The 20,968-nt window shown below is 36.4% G+C and overlaps 2 protein-coding genes across 5 annotated transcripts; both read left to right on the top strand.

Annotated features, from left to right (window-relative positions):
• Window positions 1-1,024: 1,024 nt before the first annotated feature.
• LOC120000955 (esterase-like) lies at window positions 1,025-20,383 on the top strand. Of its 2 annotated transcripts, XM_038849136.1 has the most exons (6): window positions 1,025-1,168; window positions 18,543-18,714; window positions 18,834-19,034; window positions 19,324-19,493; window positions 19,583-19,847; window positions 19,933-20,383. In XM_038849136.1, the coding sequence occupies exons 1-6, from the start codon at window positions 1,094-1,096 to the stop codon at window positions 20,214-20,216; spliced, it is 1,167 nt and encodes a 388-aa protein (XP_038705064.1). In that variant the 5' UTR covers window positions 1,025-1,093; the 3' UTR covers window positions 20,217-20,383. The 2 variants fall into 2 exon arrangements, with proteins under 2 accessions (XP_038705064.1, XP_038705063.1); XM_038849135.1 differs by lacking the exon at window positions 1,025-1,168 and having other exon boundaries at window positions 18,135-18,714.
• Window positions 1,211-16,676, top strand: LOC120000957 (esterase-like). Of its 3 annotated transcripts, XM_038849140.1 has the most exons (6): window positions 9,462-9,804; window positions 9,925-10,125; window positions 10,675-10,844; window positions 10,919-11,183; window positions 11,310-11,581; window positions 16,547-16,676. In XM_038849140.1, exons 1-6 carry the CDS (start codon window positions 9,558-9,560, stop codon window positions 16,556-16,558), a joined length of 1,167 nt encoding a protein of 388 aa, XP_038705068.1. In that variant the 5' UTR covers window positions 9,462-9,557; the 3' UTR covers window positions 16,559-16,676. The 3 variants fall into 3 exon arrangements, with proteins under 3 accessions (XP_038705069.1, XP_038705068.1, XP_038705067.1); XM_038849139.1 differs by lacking the exon at window positions 16,547-16,676 and having other exon boundaries at window positions 11,310-11,714; XM_038849141.1 differs by lacking the exons at window positions 9,462-9,804; window positions 9,925-10,125; window positions 16,547-16,676 and adding an exon at window positions 1,211-1,484 and having other exon boundaries at window positions 11,310-11,714.
• Window positions 20,384-20,968: the final 585 nt, after the last annotated feature.

The following is a 20,968-nucleotide window of genomic DNA, read 5'->3' as shown; positions in this document are numbered from 1 at the left end:
AATCTCTTTAAAATATGTTTATATATATTCAATTACCGAGTGATAATTAAGAGAATAACTTATCTAGGAAGTTCTTGGGTAACTTAAACCACGTGTCTAAATAAATCATTTATGTATTGGGTAAAAACTCGTTAGTTTAGACTCGATCAGAGTAACCTACCACAAGGTTACTTCCCTCTAGACACACAATAATATTAGACAAAATTCTGAATGACAATGTAATTGTCATATAGGATATTTAAAAATCCTACATACATGTATAGAGCTGGTTTTATCTCTAACTTTTTCCATCTCTTGTGAAATATGTATATCCCATTTTAGTTAGTCTAGGCTCTTTTATTGTATACAGAAGATATAAACTTTAAATTGTTTGGAATATGTGTGTACGTATCTAACTTTGACTCCAAATTATAAATTGCGTAACCTTTTTTATAACCAATTATCACTACCTTTCATAAGTAGATTAGTATAAATTCATCATACCCCATAAATAGTATTACACAAATTATGAATGTTAGGCAACCCTAACGATTAGCATGGGCTAATGACTTTTGAGGCATATCATTGTAGAAGTAATTTTAATATATGGTCCATATCATCCAACAAACCTGTAGTCTCCATATCAGCCAATCGTCAAGAATCAGACATTAGTTTATCACTTGCAGTAGAAAGTATTTCCAACAAAACACAGCGTACCACAACATTAATCTTCTCGTAATGGAACCAGACAATGAGCAAAGTCAGCAATTTTCATGTTGACTTAAACAGTGTTCTGTTGTAATAAAGCCAGCAAAACACTACTATTTTGATCAATCTATATATGTGGACGCAGTAACACCTCCCACTTTGGGGAAAAAGAAAGAAAACTTTTTGGTCTATCAAAACTTGCATGACTTTGCTTGGCTAGCTGTAACAGATCCTAGAAAATCTATTTGAAAGTTCTGCATCTGCCTAACTTATTAAATGTAGGAGGCTGCGTGTAGAAATGTGTCATCGCTCTTCACGTATAAAATGATGCTTCGGCAAGGCAATTCGACACATTCTCAATCTCAAAACCTACATTTTCAGTTACCAGTTTCGGGATAGGTCGACGATGGATTTTCCATGCATGAACAACTTCCTCTGTGTATTATTCCTTTGTATAACTTGCATCTTGAATCCCACCTTCACGTATAACGTGTTCACTTTTTTATCATAAAACTTAACACAGAGAAATAGAGATATATTCATGCATACTTTAAGCACTAATGGTTTGATTTTCTTTTCTTGGTGTGACGATAAAGCACAAAGTTTTGGCCTGCCATTTCTGCACGGATATCTTGATTCTTTGGGGGCTAACTTCTCCCATGGTACAAATTTTGCCACGGGAGGAGCCGCCATCAATGGAGGACTACTGAAGGTGGGAGGATTCAGCTTCTATCGCAATATACAGTACGACGAATTCAAACAATTCAAACTCAGATCGCAAAGGATCAGAGAAAAAGGTATATATCATTTACATTAACATGAATCAAAATTGTGGCCTATTTGTTTCTATTGTTCCTTTTGTTTCAAAATTGTGCCCTAAACCTATGTATAGGAGAGAGGACGAGGTGATGAGGAAGACCTAAAAAAACATGGCTAGAAGTAGTAAGAAATGATATGAGTTAATGGGAGTGAATGAATGTATGATCCATGATAAAAATGAATGGAGAAAATGAATACTCATGGTGGATTCCCACTGATGTTCTCATAAACTCATTGAGTCGACTCCAAACTTTTGGAATAAAGACTTTCATGATGATGATGATGATGCATATAAGAAGTTCTACATGCGAACATGTAGTCAAATGATAGAGTTAGTGAGGTGCAATCTAGAGATTACATGTTTAATTTCTAAAAACAGTCTATCCACATATTATGTTGGGGTAATATTTGCGTACAGTCTATTTGTCCCCGCCAACCACAGGAGTCTTGTGCACGGGAACTGTTTAACTTTTATCATTTAAGAAGATCTAAATGCAAGGCACTAAAACGATATTCTCTGGATTTGTAGGTGGAATATTTGTGACTCTTGCGACTCTAATGCCGAAAGAGGAGTATTTTTCAAATGCATTGTATACATTTGACATCGGCCAGAATGATCTTTTTGGACCATTTCTGGCTAACTTCTCTGTACAAGAAGTTAACGCTTCTGTTCCTAATATCATCAATGACTTTGTTACTAATGTGAAGGTAACTTTGAAATTGAGTTTTAAGTTCATAAAGTGGAATTTTAGTATCTAATCATGAGTTGAATCACTGACAGTTTCAATTTTGCAGAACACATACAAGTTAGGAGGTCGATCGTTTTGGATTCATAACACAGGACCATTAGGTTGCTTAGCTTACAGTTTGGCGATCTTTCCCCCGGCTGAGAGGGACGATGCTGGTTGCATAAAACCTTACAACCAAGTGGCTCAGTATTTTAACTACTTGTTGAGAGAAGCTGTATTGCAACTAAGGCAGGATTTTCCGCAGGCTGCATTCACATATGTTGATGTCTACTCTGTCAAGTACTCTCTCTTTGAGCAACCAGAAAGATACGGTATAAGCAACACACACTACTCAAGTTATATATATATATATAGTTAAGGAAAGAGATCGTAATCAACCTTAAGTTCGAATTCAATGAAAAAACTTTCATATTTTTGGATTGTAGGCTTTGAGCATCCACTTGTAGTATGTTGTGGCTACGGAGGCAAGTACAATTTTACTATTGAAGCTTCCTGTGGAGACACAATAACAGTTAATGGCACCCAAATATTTGTTGGTTCATGTGAGCGTCCTAATGTTCGGGTAGATTGGGACGGCGCACACTATACAGATGCAGCTAACAAGTTTGTTTTTGATCAAATCTCAACTGGAGCTTTCTCAGACCCTCGCATTCCCTTGAGAATGGCATGCCACAGAAACACAAGCTTCTTCGGCGACCATATGCACTAAATTGCCGATCTGAGAATATTTTCATAATATAAATCGCGCATGCATGTACTGAACATGGCATTCTATGAATAAAATTGTATCAAGCATTATGCAAGGTGTGGTAATTAAAGAGGAAATTCATTGAAACGAAAAGTTTATACTAATTTCAAATATTCACCAAGAACTAAACAAATTAGGGTGAATCCGATTGTTATTATAATTCTCTAAACTACTCAAACGAAGAGTCTTAACTTATATCAAGATAGGCCTTCAAGATTGGCCTCAACTAGGCTTTCAAGATTTTTTTTTTTGTTTTTACTAGGCTTTCAAGATTGTTCCTGCTTTTTTGGAAAAAGGTTTTGCAAGCTTGGTGTCTTCCAAAGTTGTTTCGGGGGGGTTTAACGATTGTCCTTATTTCTATGTTTAGTCTCCAATTTCTTCTTCTCTCACATTTTCTCCATGCATGCATGACATCATTAGTTATGACTTTTTTTTTTCTTTCTGTCAAATGAAACTTCAAAACAATTTATACCTCAAAATATTTGACGGATTTTGAAAAAAAAATGTATATTCTAAATCGGTGTGAAATTTTTTTTTCAAATAAGAATCATTGTTGATATATTATGAGATAAAAAAAGATCTTGTATATTGATGCAATATGGGTATTCAAGAAGCACACAGACCTTTGGAGATTACAAAGAGCCTATGAAAGATAAGACCCAATTCAATACACTAGCTGCAATAGTTGCATGGAAGGTGTAGTATGAACTCAATCTTGATATGGAGGTAACAAAGTCTTGATCAAGGTAGCTAACAAGGCAGCTTCGATCGTAAAGAGCTAATTATGCAAGAGACCGAATTCCACCAGCTATGATGATGGAGAGTTTAAGGGCTAGCATTGAGCATTAATTACATTCCATTTAGAATTCTATTTAAACTAGCATTTCCCTATAGGAAGGCATCTTATTCAGTATTCAAAATTGAGAGATACTTATAGAGGAGTGATTCCTGATTGTATAATCAGAGAGTGATTCTCTGTTTGTTCTTCAATTCCCAATCGGAGCTCAAACGCTTGAGTAGTTATATATGTCTATTTGAAAACACTGATGTCAAAAACAGCGTTGATGTGCACAAAATTCGTCTCCAAATATGCATTAGAAACAACTATGTAGATCTTAGAGGCTTCAATATAATATTTATAGAGATTAACAGGAAAAAATAAAAAAATTATATCTAAATTAATATGGGAACATTAGATTAAAATAATATTTCATGAATGACAAAAAGTTATAAACATTTGTTTTATTGACAGAAATACTCTCATCGTCCTCATTTGATACCCAAATTGAATCTTCCTCCTTCGGTGGCTTTTGTTGCCAACCAATGGGTGGGGATGGTGTGCCTAAGTCTAGGGAACACTCCCGTGGTGATTGCTTACAAGGAGTTGTCTCTAGCGGTTGAATTTGGCTGTATTTTACATGGTTGGCCAAGACTTCAAAGTCAGATTTCGGCGGAACCAATAGCTGATGGCGGCGAATGATGACTACGGATTGGTCGTGGTGCTCCGACGTTTCTATTTGGTTGGTCAATGACATAGACCGGTGGCCAGATGGAGGGAATCCATTCTATCCATGGGATCTGCTGATATATTATCTGTTTCTACTTGCTGATATGATATATGTTTTTATTATATTTGTTTGAAGACTGAAACAAGAGAATTTAATTTATTAATGTCGCCACAATGAAGGTCAAAACACACGAATGTCATTTCAACTGATATAATATCATCATATCGAAAACAAATATAATATCAGTAGATTCGAAACATATATAATATCGAAATATCTAAAACATACATAATATTAATAGATCTAGAAACAAGAACCAATTTCACTCTTGTTACAAGATGCAATTCCAAATGATGCACTTTGGTTTGGTGAGTTGATTGGTGGTGGTGATGGTCGTGATATTGGTCGGATCGAACTGTTTTCCAAATGGTGGTATGCGATTTCACCATGCTTTTCCACGACTCAAGCGATCATTGACGGTCAGTGATGATTGGGTTTTGGTCGAACTGCCATGGAGCTTCATTTTGGTAGTTCATTTCTCGAGCAAGATGGTCGGATGACAAACTTACTCTTTAGAGGCACAAGGAAGAAGAAATCGGAAGAAGAAGGACGAAGATGAAATATGTTTTACAATGTAAGGGCATTTTGATAAATTTGTGACTTTTGTTCTTATTTCTAACGTTTTTTTTGACTAGCATTGATTGGAACACAAATCTCACATTTTGTCATTCTGTGCTTAAAACAAAGCAAAACTACCAAAAAAAATTATAAAATGCAGATATGAAGATCTAAATTTCCAAATGAACCATAATTTAAAATGCCATATTATTGAAACGATTATTTCTTTTTACATGCATCACTTGTGTCTTATAGCGAGTATAGGCATTATAGTTCCATTATTTTTAGGAAAAAAATAATATTGATTACAAAATAAAAATTAGTTATTAATAAAAAAAAAATATTAATTAATAATAAAGTAAAATAAAATATTCATACTGGTTTACAGATAGCAGTACGAGTCAATTGTGTAACTGGAAGAGGAATACAATGACTCTCCTCTAGTTACAGAGATTGGAGAGGTTGTGTCATGCCCCGACCCTCAAAGCATGAGGAGAAGGAAAGAGGAATGACACTACGACACCACTAACCCCACACAACTCCAATAGAGTTGAGAGAAAATCGAGCAGAAAATCGGACAGCCCATCGTGCACATATACAAAAAACTCAACCAGTTCATAATAATCTAATAACATTCAGAAACAATTAGAATCAATCCAGTCAAGACCCTCAGGGTCCACTACCACAACCATATTACCAGACACTGGAGTCCCAATATTCCGGAGCACCCTCTTGCAGGTCATCCAACACAAATTTCGAAAACAATCTCATAATGTGTGTGTATATATATATATATATAATTCCAAACCAACAGAGGACATCCAAAGTCCAACACATAAGCTAATCACTCGTTCAGGCCACCACAGTCACGCCCCCTCCTACTGATCCGCAGTACCGACCTCAGAAACAAACTCACCTGAAATGATAGAAAAGAAGGAATGAGCCGAATGCCCAGTAGGGATATAAATAGAGGGTAATGAAAGGCTGAATTTAAAGATAGTAAATGCAACAACTTGTCAATGCAAAAATATGCACCCAGTCACCCATCCGAACCTCCAAACTCACCTCCAATGACTCCTCAATCATTATCACAATGCTACCATGCCAATCTCATAATGCCACACTAGAGCCGCCACGCAATTCTCTAGTACCTGACAATCTCATAAGACCCCACTAGAGCTGCCACGCAGTTCTCTAGTACCGAGTTGATCACATAAAGCCACACTAGAGCCGCCATGTAGTTCTCTAGTACTTGACTATCTCATATATCCGGCACATGAGTCCCGATCTCAGGGAGCACACTCTTGGCCCAAAAACCATAGGAACCTCCAATCCACCAACATCTAACGTGAACCACCCAAGTCCATACTCGGTGATCCACCATGCCACTAATAATGTACAAAAGAGTGCAATGCCCACATACACACATGTTTCATGAAAAGCATTTTAAACATGTCAATCAAACTTGACATTTCCAAGGTTTAATATACAAAGAATAATCGATTGTAGAATTGACAAATAACATGGATAAAATAGGGGCTTGGCCCTCTTTGGAACAAACAAAGAGTAGCCCAAATGAATTTATCAACCAAACAATGGTAAGATATCAAAGAAGAGGAAATTCAAGATATTTTTATGAAACTTGAAAAATTCAACAAAAATGGGGAAAATTCCCTACCTCAAAGCGAATTGTAAGTTCTTATCACAAAGCAACGTATACTCAGTCCAAATTCCCTAACCTATTCAATGAAATAAGCTCCATCAATATTTTCATGTTCACCAATCACTCAAGTCTCACATTCCATACTCTAAAATCCAACTCATTTCTTAGAAATCCACATTCACCTTAAATTCAAAGGTTAAACAGTTAAAATTCTATCATAAAAATATTTTCATCCCAACTCAATCTTAATTTAAACAATTTGAGTCAAAAAATCTTACATTGGAACTTGTTAGTTTTCATCAACTCAAGAATTCCAAGTCTCCTCTTGAATTGGTTCAAGAACCACACTTGAATCTAGTAATATAAGAAGATTATAACCTACTTTTGAGTTATTGAACAAAGAAAACTCTCATTGAATATAAATCCCCAAAACCCATTAAACCCACAAACCCTAGGTTCAAAAATTACCTTAATCCTTCTCTTTTCTTTAAGCAAGTGAAATGTGGGTGTAGTTTTAACTTTGGAGAACCCTTGGCCGGCCAGAAAACTCGCCGGAATGTCGTTGAAAGTGGCTGCCAAAAGTGGTGGAGAGAAAAGGGAAACCCTTTTGTCTTTCTGTAAAAAATGAGAATCGGGTGCTACTGCACCCTTTTCTCTTCTATTATTTTTTTTAAAAAACAAATCTCCCTCTCTTTTTTTTTTAATTGTGAGAATCGGGTGCTAGTGCACCCTTTTCTCTTCATTGATTTTTTTTAATTAAATATCACTATTGTCCCTCTTTCTACTTTTGACCCTAAATTGATTTTTTTAAAATATCCTTTAAGCCCTTTTGAACTTTCTTTCTATCCTCATTTTATTTATTTCATAAACTAAGTCCCTATTTATTTTTATTTTTATTTTATATTCTTTTATAGAGACGGGGTATTACATCCTCCATCCCTTATAAAATTTCGTCCTCGAATTTAAAACGTATCTATAGACGCTAACAAGAACGGATACTTCCCCCTCATTTTGGGGCTCTAACTCTTACGTAGCCTACTCCACTCCGTGGGGTTGCCACAACACCTTCACGAGAGGTATGACACTGGATCGAGTGACTGCCTCTCACCTATCCAGGATCCTCAACGGCTGCACAATGTAAGTCACGTCCAACGTTGCGTCTAATGTGAATCAATCCAGTTCGACTCGTACTTCTGAAGCATCGACACATAAAATACATTATGTACGTTGGATAATCGCAATAGAATAACTAAACAATAAGCGACCGGTCCTACTCGCTCTAGAATCTCAAACGTCCAATTAACCAAGTAATAAATAAGAGAATAAAGCCAAGTGATGTCAGTGGAGCCTTTCACAAGTATTTTACTAAGCTGTTCACTGCAGGCCCTTTAGTTGATGATTATTCTTTTCTAGATGCACTAACTACAGTGGTTGACCCAATTATGAATGAAGCTTTATGTCGTAAGGCAACTAAAGAAGAGGTTTGGAATGCAGTGCAGAGTATAAATCTCAAAGGTCCTACTCGCTCTAGAATCTCAAATGTCCAATTAACCAAGTAATAAATAAGAGAATAAAGCCAAGTGATAAATAAGAGAATAACTTATCTAGGATAGATCCATTTCTTATCCTTATCCCTTACAGAGATTTTAACTCAAGAGAATAAAGCCAAGTGATAAATAAGAGAATAACTTATCTAGGATAGATCCATTTTTTATCCTTATCATTTTTACTCAAGGAAAAGCAGATATATAGATGACTTTTATGTTAACAAAAATATGTTTTCATGATTTAGCCAATTTTGAAGATAAGTTCTATCTATATTCACATTAGCAGTACACGGTAATTGGATAGCATATGCATATATGAGATATAAATATGTCCAAACAAAATCTAAACCACGTGCCTAAATAAATCATCTACGTATTGGGTAAAAACTGGTTAGTTTAGGCTGATCAGAGTAACCTATCACAAGGTTACTTCCCTCCAGACACACAATACTATTAGAAAAAATTATGAATGACCATGCAATTGTCATATAGGCTCTTTTATTGTATACAGAAGACAAAAACTTTAAATTGTTTGGAATATGTGTGTACGTATCTAACTTTGACTCCAAATTATAAATTGCGTTACTTTTTTTTATAAACCACAACCACAACAATCTCCTCGTAACGGAACCAGACAATGAGAAATAGAGAAATAGAGCGCAGTGCAAGCAATAACACAAAGCCAGCGTTGCTGACTAGACAATTCTTTCATAAATTCATGCCATATATTTAACGCGATGTCAAAGCCAAGTCAGCGCCATTCTAATTAATGGAGCTTGTTTAGCCTGAAACGTAAAGTAGAAGGGATTGTTTAGTCTGAAAAATTATAAAATGAGCTTGCTTGATCTAATTAGGGAAACAAATAAAACACCGGAGTGTAGGCAATTTTCAAGTTGACTTAAACGGTATTTTAATGTAATAAAGCCAATAATCTATATATGTGCACGCAGTAACACCTCCCACTTTGGGGAAAAAGAAAGAAGAAAACTTTTTGGTATATCAAAACTTGCATGACTTGGCTTGGCTAGATGTAACAGATCCTAGAAAGTTAATCTATTTGAAAGTTCTGCATCTGCCTAACTTATTAAATATAGGAGGCTGAGTGTAGAACTGTGCCCTCGCTCTTCACGTATAAAATGATGCCTCGGCAAGGCAATTCGGCGCATTCTCAATCTCAAAACCTACATTTTCAGTTACAAGTTTCGGGATAGGTCGACGATGGATTTTCCTTGCATGAACATCTTCCTCTGTGTATTATTCCTTTGTATAGCTTGCATCTTGAATCCCACCTTCTCTTTGGAAAGTTGCGTCTTCCCAGCCATATTTAACTTTGGTGACTCCAATTCCGACACCGGTGGTCTATCTGCAACTTCCCTAATCACTCTCCCTCCTCCCTATGGAGAGACATTTTTTCACAAGCCTGCGGGGAGGGGATCCGATGGTCGCCACATCATCGATTTCATCGGTATATATGCGTGTGTGCTCACTTTTTTATCAAATAACTTAACACAGAGAAATAGAGATATATTCATGCATACTTTAAGCACTGATAGTTTGATTTTCTTTTCTTGGTGTGATGATAAAGCACAAAGTTTTGGCCTGCCATTTCTGCATGGATATCTTGATTCTTTGGGGGCTAACTTCTCCCATGGTGCAAATTTTGCCACGGGAGGAGCCTCCATCAATGGAGGACTACTGAAGGTGGGAGGATTCAGCTTCTATCTCAATATACAGTACGAAGAATTCAAACAATTCAAATTCAGATCGGAAAGGATCAGAGAAAAAGGTAGATATCATTTACATTAACATGAATCAAAATTGTGGCCTATTTGTTTCTATTGTTCCTTTTGTTTCAAAATTGTGCCCTAAACCTATGTATAGGAGAGAGGAGGATGCGATGAGGAAGACCTAAAAAAAAGCATGGCTAGAAGTAGCAAGAAAAGATATGGAGTTAATGGGAGTGAATGTATGTATGATCCATGATAACAATGAATGGAGAAAATGAATACTCATGGTGGATTCCTATTAATATTCTCATAAACTCATGTAGCCGGTCCCAAACTTTTGGAATAAAGACTTTGATGATGATGATGTATATAAGAAATTCTATAGGCGAACATGTAGTCAAATGATAGAGTTAGTGAGGTGCAACATGGAGATTACATGTTTAATTTCTAAAAACAGTCTATTCACATATTATGTTGGAGTAATATTTGCGTACATCCTATTTGTCCATGCCAACCGCAAGAGTCTTGTGCACGGGAACTGTTTAACTTTTACCATTTAAGAAGATCTAAATGCAATGGTACTAAAACGATATTCTCTGGATTTGTAGGTGGAATATTTGCGACTCTAATGCCGAAAGAGGAATATTTTTCAAATGCCTTGTATACATTTGACATCGGTCAAAATGATCTTATTGGGCCATTTCTGTTCAACTTTTCTGTACACGAAGTTAACGCTTCTGTTATTAATATCATCAATGACTTTATTACTAATGTGAAGGTAACTTTGAAACTAAGTTTTAAGTTCATCAAGTGAAATTTTAGTATCTGATCATGACAGTTTCAATTTTGCAGAATACATACAAGTTAGGCGGTAGATCGTTTTGGATTCATAACACAGGACCATTAGGTTGCTTTGCTAGCAGTTTGGCGATCTTTCCCTTAGGTGAGAGGGACGATGCTGGTTGCGTAAAACCTTACAACCAAGTGGCTCAGTATTTTAACTACTTGTTGAGAGAAGCTGTATTGCAACTAAGGCACGATTTTCCACAGGCTGCATTCACATATGTTGATGTCTACTCTGTCAAGTACTCTCTCTTTGAACAATCAGAAAGATACGGTATAAGCAACACATATTACTCAAGTTATATATATATATATATATATATATATAGTTAAGGAAAGAGTACGTAATCAACCTTAAGTTGGAATTCAATGAAAAAACTTTTATATTTCTGGATTGTAGGCTTTGAGCATCCACTTGTAGTATGTTGTGGCTACGGAGGCAAGTACAATTTTACTATTGGAGCTTTCTGTGGAGACACTATAACAGTTAATGGCACCCAAATATTTGTTGGTTCGTGTGAGCGTCCTGATGTTCAAGTAGATTGGGATGGCGCACACTATACAGATGCAGCTAACAAGTTTGTTTTTGATCAAATCTCAACTGGAGCTTTCTCTGACCCTCCCATTCCCTTGAGAATGGCATGCCACAGAAACACAAGCTTCTTCAACGACCATATGCACTAAATTGCCGATATGAGAATATTTTTATAGTATAAATCGCGCATGCATGTACTTAACATGACATTCTATGAATAAAATTGTATCAAACATTATGCAGGGTGTGGTAAATAATCACGCGTCCTTATTTCTATGTTTAGTCTCTGATTTCTTCTTCTCCCACATTTTCTCCATGCATGCATGATATCATTAGTTATGACTTTTCTTTTTCCCTTAAATGAAACTTCAAAATAATTTATACCTCAAAATACTTGACGTATTTTGAAAAAAAAAATGTATATTTTAAATCGGTGTGAATTTTTCTTTTTCAAATAAGAACCATTGCTGATATATTCTGAGATAAAAAAGATTTCGCATATTGATGCAAGAATAATGTTTGAGACCTCCAAAAAGTGACTTTCAAAAGACCCTCATTTAATGTGGATGTAAAGTGGGCTCTACATGTTTGTTTTTAATCAATGACTATTTTAATACGATATAGATTTGAGGGTCTTTTGGGGTCACAAAATGAGGGATCTAGTATTGTCCAAGATTAGACTCAATACAATACACTAGCTGCATTAATGCTTGGAAAGTGCAGTGTGAACTCAAACTTGATATGAAGGCAACAAAGTCTTGATCAAGGTAGCAATCAAGGCAGCTTTGACCGTAAAGAGCTAATTATGCAAGAGACTTAATTCCACCAGCTATGATGATGGAGAGTTTTGGGGCTACCATTGAGCATTAATTATATTCCATTTAGAATTCTATTTATATAGACTAGCATTTCCCTATAGGAAGGCATCTTATTCAGTATTCAAATTTGAGAGATAATTGAACATTCTGAATTGTAGGATTTGATTATCCACTTGTAGTATGTTGTGGCTACGGAGCGAAGTACAATTTTACTGTTGGTGTTTTCTACGGAGACACAATAACAGTTAATGGCACCCAAATATTTGCTGGTTTGTGCAAGCGTCTTGATGTTCGGGTAATGTGGGATGGCGGACACTATACAAATGCAACTAACAAGTTTGTTTTTGATCAAATCTCAACTGGAGCTTTCTCGGACCCTCCCATTTCCTTGAGAATGGCATGCCATAGAAACACAAGCTTCTTCAACAACCATCCTGAGCCCAGATAATACGGACTTATGGGTAGGGCTTCGGGCTCAGGTTTATGTAGTATAATTGAAACCCTATGCTCTTTTGCTTTGGTTGAATCTGTCTGTAATTGGTGGGGAAATATTCCAAGAAAACAAAGCAATCATTGGCCAAGATATATATATATATAAAAAGCCATCCTTGTGCTCATTTCGTGTCCAGTTCCTCTAATGATCACTATATATGATTGGATGGATTTAATGATCACTATATACATGTTTGTGATCAAGAATATATATTTATATTATTGTAATTATATCGGACCATTGTTTTGGGCTTGGGACGAGCCTTGGTCAACGGGTTTGGGCCGGGCCTCGGTTCGCAGGTCGTTTGGTGACCCCTAAAGAAGAGGCGTTAAGTGGGAGTGGAGACTTTTTACTGCTTTACCATTCATGTCAGACTTTTTTTTGCTACCCGAGAATAAAATCATACAAGTTTGTACTTTGAACATCCGATATGAGTTGTATAATATTAAGGGAAAATTAAAGATTAGTCTCTTATTGAAGAGTTTTATTCCAAGAATGACACTCTTAAAAGTCTTATTCCGTAAAATCCATCTAATTTGAACTAATATTCCAAAAAAGATAAAAAGTTAAAATATATGGTTTTATTGTCTAAAATACCCTCATTTTCATCCTCAAATATGTCACATGCCTCCTGCATATGATTCATCTCTAACCTCAGTCGGAAGCTTCTTCTCCGCCCCTCTTGGTTTATTCGAGAGTTCTATGACATTTTTTAATGATTTTTCATCCCCATTTTTGTTATATTTGAATTTGATTTACTCATACTCACTACGGGACCTATAGATATTGTTGTTTTCCTTTGATCTATCATCACATCATTATTTTCGGCATTTTCTGTGGTGATTTTCGTGATTTTTTGGGATTTGCAGACTGCAGGTGATATGTTATCTGTTTTGATTAATTCATAATGTTATCTGTCTTATTAAATATTATTTGTCTTGCTAAATATTATCTGTCTTGTTAAAATGTTATCTGTCTTTAATTAAATGTTATCTATTTGAAGTTTCGAAACAAATAACATATTATAACATATCCAAAACAGATATAATATCTGTAGATTTAGATCCGATTTCAGAAGAAAAAAAAGAGTTCGAAAAAGCAATAAAACCTCAAAAGTGATGTGCATTGATATGTGGAATTGATTGGGAGCGTTCATAGTAGCCAGCGTTGGCCATATTGGTCGGATTTAGCTTTTTTTCAAATAGTGACTGTAAAATCACAAAGCTTTTTTGGCAACTCGAGTGATAATCGATTGTGGGTGATGGTTGAGTTTTAATCGGGCTAATGTAGAGCTTCTTTTCGGTAGGTGGTTCGTCGAAAATGATGGCCGGATGGCCAACTTCCTATATGGTGGAGCAAAGAAGAAGAAGAAAGAAGGAAGGAGGGAGGGTAATTTGGTAAGTTAGTAAGTTTTGTCATTTTTTCTAAAGTTTTTTTTAAATTGTCCTTATTGTAATATAACTTTTAGTTTTTGTCCTTATGAGTAAAAATCCCTAATATTAATACATGATCATTACGTTGCTTAGCTTACAATTAATTTGGACATCTTTCCATCCGGCGAGAGGGACAAATGAATGACAAGATTGGGCCCGCTAGGGGTTTGCTGTGTACACCATTTCTAGGGCAATTGGGCTTCTTCCCAATCTCCGGTAATCAAAATGCAAATTTTTTGTTGGTATGTCTCCATCAGAGGAGGATCATATAGGTGGAGCACATGGAGGGCTCAAAGCAGTCCAAGCTGGAGCTTTGGGCACCAATCGAACTGGCAGAACAATTAAAATAGAAAAAAAATTTACAACCCACGCAGCCAAAAATCAATTGGAAAATCAGCTCAAAAGAACCCTACCAATGCCAATGGAGGGACCAGATATTGAAAGCTCTGAATTCTCTAACTTGTCGCCGAGAGAGATGATGGATCACGCATGCAGTCATTTCCTTAATTCCATCCACTCAAATTGCTGTGGACGTAAGAACTAATGCCGTATCCAACTATCCATTGTCATTTCTAGCCACTCAAATTAATTAATAAATTTATCCACCAGATATTTTGATTCATGCGACAACGTGTTGTTCGTTTCTGAAAAACAAAAAAAACATAGTATTTTCAAAACAAGTATAAAGCCACATCTCAATTATTGTGAACACTCCAGCTCGAGTTGCTCGACTGGTCGGGTCACAAACTTATACACCATAAGTTTAATGGTGTTGAGCAATATATCGAGTGGCAATAAGATTAGTGTCCTAAATCTCGCATCGCTAAGGATAAAAAGTGAAGTGCATCTGCCTAACTTCTTAGATAAGGGAGGCTTCGTGAAGGACTGTGTCCTCATTATTCTTGTATAAACGATACTTCGGCATTTCACTTCGACAAATTCTCAATAACAAAACCTACATTTTGAGTTCCCAGTTTCCGGATAGGTCGACGATGGAGGCTAATTTCTGCACGGATATCTTGATTCTTTGGGGGCTAATTTCTCCCATGGTGCAAATTTTGCCACTGGAGGAGCCTCCATTAATGGAGGACTATTGAAGGTGAATGGATTTAGCTTCTATCTTAATATACAGTACGACGAATTCAGACAATTCAAACTCAGATCGCAAATGATCAGAGAACAAGATATGTATTATTTATAGTAACGTGAATCAAAATTGCGACCTATTTGTTGCTATTGTTCCCTTTTTTGAAAAAAAAATGTATATAAGAAGCTCTATACGCCAACATTTTGCCCAATGATAGGAATATTGGTGAGGTACAACATAGAGGTTACAAGTTCAATTCGTGAAAATAGTCTCTCCACATATTATGTGGGATCGGATAAGTTATATGTACATCTTGACTATCCCCACCCACTATAGGAGTCTTGTGCACTGGACTGCAATAATACTAAAACCAATTCTCTTTATTTGTAGGTGGAATATTCGCAACTCTAATGTCGAAAAAGGAATATTTTTCAAATGCCTTGTATACGTTTGACATCGACCAAAATGATCTTTTTGGACCATTTCTGTTTAACTTTTCTGTATAACAAGTTAACGCTTCTATCCCTAATATCATCAATGACTTTGTTACAAATGTGGAGGTAATTCTTTGAAACTGAGTGTCAAGTTCATAAAGTGGAATTTTACTATCAGATGATCATGAGCTGAATCAGTGGTAGTTTCAATTTTGCAAAATATATGTAAGTTAGGAGGTAGATCGTTTTGGATTCATAACGCAGGACCTATAGGTTGCCCAGCTTATAGTTTGGAGATCTTTCCCTCGAGCGAGACGGACAATGATGGTTGCATAAAACCTTACAACGAAGTAGCTCAGTATTTTAACTACATGTTGAGAGAAGTCGTATTGCAACTAAGGCGGGATTTTCCGGAGGCTGCATTCACATATGTTGACATCTACTCTGTCAAGTACTTTCTCTTCGAAGAACCAGAAATATACGGTATAAGCAACACACTTATATGTTATTTTATTAATAGTTGATGAAAATACAATCGTAAGTTGTAATTCAACATTCTGGATTGTAGGATTTGAGCATCACTTAGTATGTTGTGGCTATGGAGGCAAGTACAATTTTACTGTTGGTGTTTTGTGCGGAGACACAATAACAGTTAATGGCACCCAAATATTTGTTGGTTCATGCGAGCGCTCCGCTGTTCGGGTAATCTGGGATGACACACACTACACAGATGCAGCTAACAAGTTTGTTTTTGATCAAATCTCGACCGGAGCTTTCTCATACCCTCCTATTCCCTTGAGAATGGCATGCCACTGAAACACAAGCTTCTTCAACGACCATATGCACTAAATTGCTGATCCGAGAATATTTCATCATTAATTTCGAGCATGCATGTATTTAACTTTGCATTCTATGAATGACATTGTATCAAATTATTAGTTGAATCATATATCATCATCATTAGTCAGATCATTATCTTTTAGGCTTACATATTAAGTTGGGCCTTTAGTTTATTAGTGTATTGTCTATGCCCACATTATGTTGTCGGGATTTAACGAAATAAAGCCGAATATATAAAAATTGTGGAAACAAAAAGAGAGAAAGAAAAGACACAATGTTTAACATGGTTCGGCACAGCTTGCCCACGTCCCTGGGCAAAGAACGACGAAGAATTCCACTAGTATCAAGAAAATAACAAAAAATATGAGTTCTTGAACTCCAAAACTAACCAACAAAATCTCTTTACCGAACTCTCTCACACAAACACCCTCGGCGCTGCTCAAAACCAGCTACTCACTAATATTATAAAGGAAAAAAAAATAAGTCACATAAGGAGACGCTTGATAATAGGAAACTAATTGCCACAAAACTACAACCACAATTTGCAAAGACAAAACGTCTTTATGAAATTGCTCCACCTTTTCCTTCTTCCAACGGGTCCCAGGTGGTACCACACATATTCTTGTTATTCAATTCCTTGGAGAATTTGAGCAAAGAAACAACGTTGTAAACCAAACTTTGACTGACATATGTAACTAATCTTTTATTGAGTTAACGGGCATTTATTGCGTGATTCACTTAATCTAATACATATGAATACATAATTTGTTATTAAAAAAATTACAACTAAATTTTTCTTAGGGAGGGGCGGCTAGTAGGGGTGGTTCCGCCCCTGCACGACATAAGTCCTTGCTTGCTGCTTGACACCACTTTATTACGTCGCTTCTGATACTAAAGTAACTAGGTTCGGTTCTTAGAGCGCTTGTAATGGCGCCAATTTAACTAGGCATCGGTGGGGTTTTGACAGAGCATGGATATAAAAGTGTGCCCAATAATGCAATTTTGTTGGGAACAACATGGAGGAAGGGAACATTGATGACCTCCATGTTGGCTGCAATATATGGATCCTACTTGTACCATAATTACAACTACATAAAAAAATTAATACTGCACCTCATCTCTATTACATCAAAAATCAAGCTAACAAATTTATATAATTATATCAATATGTCCAGTCACATTATCAAAATACACAACCACATCAACAAAACACATTCCTCAATACATTTTGTTGTCCCCAACAAAAAATCACACCATTACGGTTGCTATTAGATGTAACCTTTGATGTGATGTCGCTTGCTAGTGAATTACCCAAAAGCTATGACAATGGGGGCGGGGCCAGATATTGAATGCTCTGAATTCTCCAACTTGTCACCGAGAGAGATGATGAATCACGCATGCTGTCATTTCCTTTCGCCATCCACTAAAATACTGTGGACGTACGAGGTGATGTTGTATCTAACTATCCATTGTCATTTCCAGCCACGCGACAACCAAAAAAAAAAAAAAAATAGGAAGTATTTTCAATAGAAGAATAAGCCCACATCTCAATTATTGTGAACTCTCCCGCTCGACCAACTCGAGCAGTCCGGTCACAAAGTTCTGCACAATCAAGTTTATTGGTGCTGAGCGATATATCGAGTGGCAACGAGATTCGTATTCTAAATCTCATATCGTTCAGAAGAAAATGTGAAATGCATCTGCCTAACTTTTTAGATATGGGAGGCTTCGTGAAGGACTGTGTCCTCTTTATTCTTGTATAAACGATACTTCGACATTTCACTTCGACAAATACTCAATAACAAAACCTACACACTACATGTTGAGTTTCCAGTTTCCGGAAAGGTTGACGATGGAGCTCCCTTTCATGAACATCTTCCTCTGTGTGCTCTTCCTTTGTTTAACTTGCACCTTGAATCCCATCTTCTCTTTGGAAAGTTGCAACTTCCCGGACATATTTAACTTCGGTGACTACAATTCAAATCCCACCAGTTCTTTGGAAAGTTGCGACTTCCCGGCCATATTTAACTTTGGTGACTCCAACTCGGACACCGGTGGTCTATCTGCAACTTCCCTAATCACTCTCCCTCCTCCCTATGGAGAGACATTTTTTCACAAGCCTGCGGGGAGGGGATCCGATGGTCGCCACATCATCGATTTCATCGGTATATATGCGTGTGTGCTTACTTTTTTATCATATAACTTGACACAGAGAAATAGAGATATATTCATGCATACTTTAAGCACTAATGGTTTGATTTTATTTTTTTGGTGTGATGATAAGCACAAAGTTTTGGCCTGCCATTTCTGCACGGATATCTTGATTCTTTGGGGGCTAATTTCTCCCATGGTGCAAATTTTGCCACTGGAGGAGCCTCCATCAATGGAGGACTATTGAAGGTGAATGGATTTAGCTTCTATCTTAATATACAGTACGACGAATTCAGACAATTCAAACTCAGATCGCAAATGATCAGAGAAAAAGGTATGTATTATTTATAGTAACATGAATCAAAATTGCGACCTATTTGTTGCTATTGTTCCCTTTTTTCAAAAAAAAAATGTATATAAGAAGCTCTATAGGCCAACATTTTGCCCAATTATAGGAATATTGGTGAGGTGCAACATAGAAGTTACATGTTCAATTCGTGAAAATAGCCTCTCCACATATTATGTGTGATAAGTTATATGTACATCTTGACTATCCCCACCTACTGTAGGAGTCTTGTGCACTGGACTGCAACAGTACTAAAACTAATTCTCTTTATTTGTAGGTGGAATATTTGCAACTCTAATGCCGAAAAAGGAATATTTTTCAAATGCCTTGTATACGTTTGACATCGGCCAGAATGATCTTTTTGGACCATTTCTGTTTAACTTTTCTGTACAAGACGTTAACGCTTCTGTCCCTAATATCATCAATGACTTTGTTACAAATGTGGAGGTAATTCTTTGAAACTGTGTTTCGAGTTCATAAAGTGGAATTTTACTATCAGATCATGAGCTGAATGAGTGGTAGTTTCGATTTTGCAGAATATATATAAGTTAGGAGGTAGATCGTTTTGGATTCATAACGCAGGACCTATAGGTTGCCCAGCTTATAGTTTGGAGATCTTTCCCTCGGGCGAGAGGGACAATGTTGGTTGCATAAAACCTTACAACGAAGTAGCTCAGTATTTTAACTACATGTTGAGAGAAGCCGTATTGCAACTAAGGCAGGATTTTCCGGAGGCTGCATTCACATATGTTGACGTCTACTCTGTCAAGTACTCTCTCTTCGAAGAACCAGAAAGATACGGTATAAGCAACACACTTATATGTTATTTTATTAATAGTTGATGAAAATAAAATCGTAAGTTGTAATTCAACATTCTGGATTGTAGGATTTGAGCATCCACTAGTAGTATGTTGTGGCTATGGAGGCAAGTACAATTTTACTGTTGGAGTTTTGTGCGGAGACACAATAACAGTTAACGGCACCCAAATATTTGTTGGTTCATGCGAGCGCCCCGCTGTTCGGGTAATTTGGGATGGCGCACACTACACAGATGCAGCTAACAAGTTTGTTTTTGATCAAATCTCGACCGGAGCTTTCTCAGACCCTCCTATTCCCTTGAGAATGGCATGTCACAGAAACACAAGCTTCTTCAACGACCATATGCGCTAAATTGCCGATCTGAGAATATTTCATCATTTATGTCGAGCATGCGTGTATTTAACTTTGCATTCTATGACTGACATTGTATCAAGTTACTGGTTGAATCATATATCATCATCATTAGTCAGATCATTATCTTTTAGGCTTACATATTAAGTTGAGCCTTTAGTTTGTTAGTGTATTGTCTATGCCCACATTATGTTGTCCGGATTTAAGGAAACAAGACCGAATATATAAAACTTGAGGAAACAAAACGAGAGAAAGAAGACACAATGTTTATCGAGGTTCGACACAACTTGCCTAAGTCCCTGTGCGAAGAACAACGAAGAATTTCACTAATATGAAGAAGATTACAAAATAGATGAATTTTTGAACTCCAAAACTAACCATCAAAATCTCTATACCGGACTCTCTCACACAAATACCTTTGGCACTGCTCAAAACCAGCAACTCACTAATATTAATAAAGGAAAAAAATTAGTCACATAAAGAGACGTGTGATAATAGGAAACTAATTGCCACAAAACTACAGACACAATTTGCAAAGACAACACGTCTTTATCAAATTGCTCCACCTTTTCCTTCTTCCAACAAGTCCCAGGTGGTCCCACACATATTCTTGTCCTTCAATTCATTGGAGACTTTGAGCAAAGAAACAATAAACCAAACTTTGACTAACATATGTACTAATATTTTATTGAGTTAAGGGGCATTTATTGCGTGATTCCCTTAATCTAATACGTATGAATACATAATTTGTT

This window comes from Tripterygium wilfordii, chromosome 6, assembly GCF_013401445.1.
Source record: "Tripterygium wilfordii isolate XIE 37 chromosome 6, ASM1340144v1, whole genome shotgun sequence".
NCBI lineage: Eukaryota > Viridiplantae > Streptophyta > Magnoliopsida > Celastrales > Celastraceae > Tripterygium > Tripterygium wilfordii.
The sequence above is the reverse complement of the archived record's forward strand: the minus strand, read 5'-3'. Positions and strand labels throughout refer to the sequence as shown.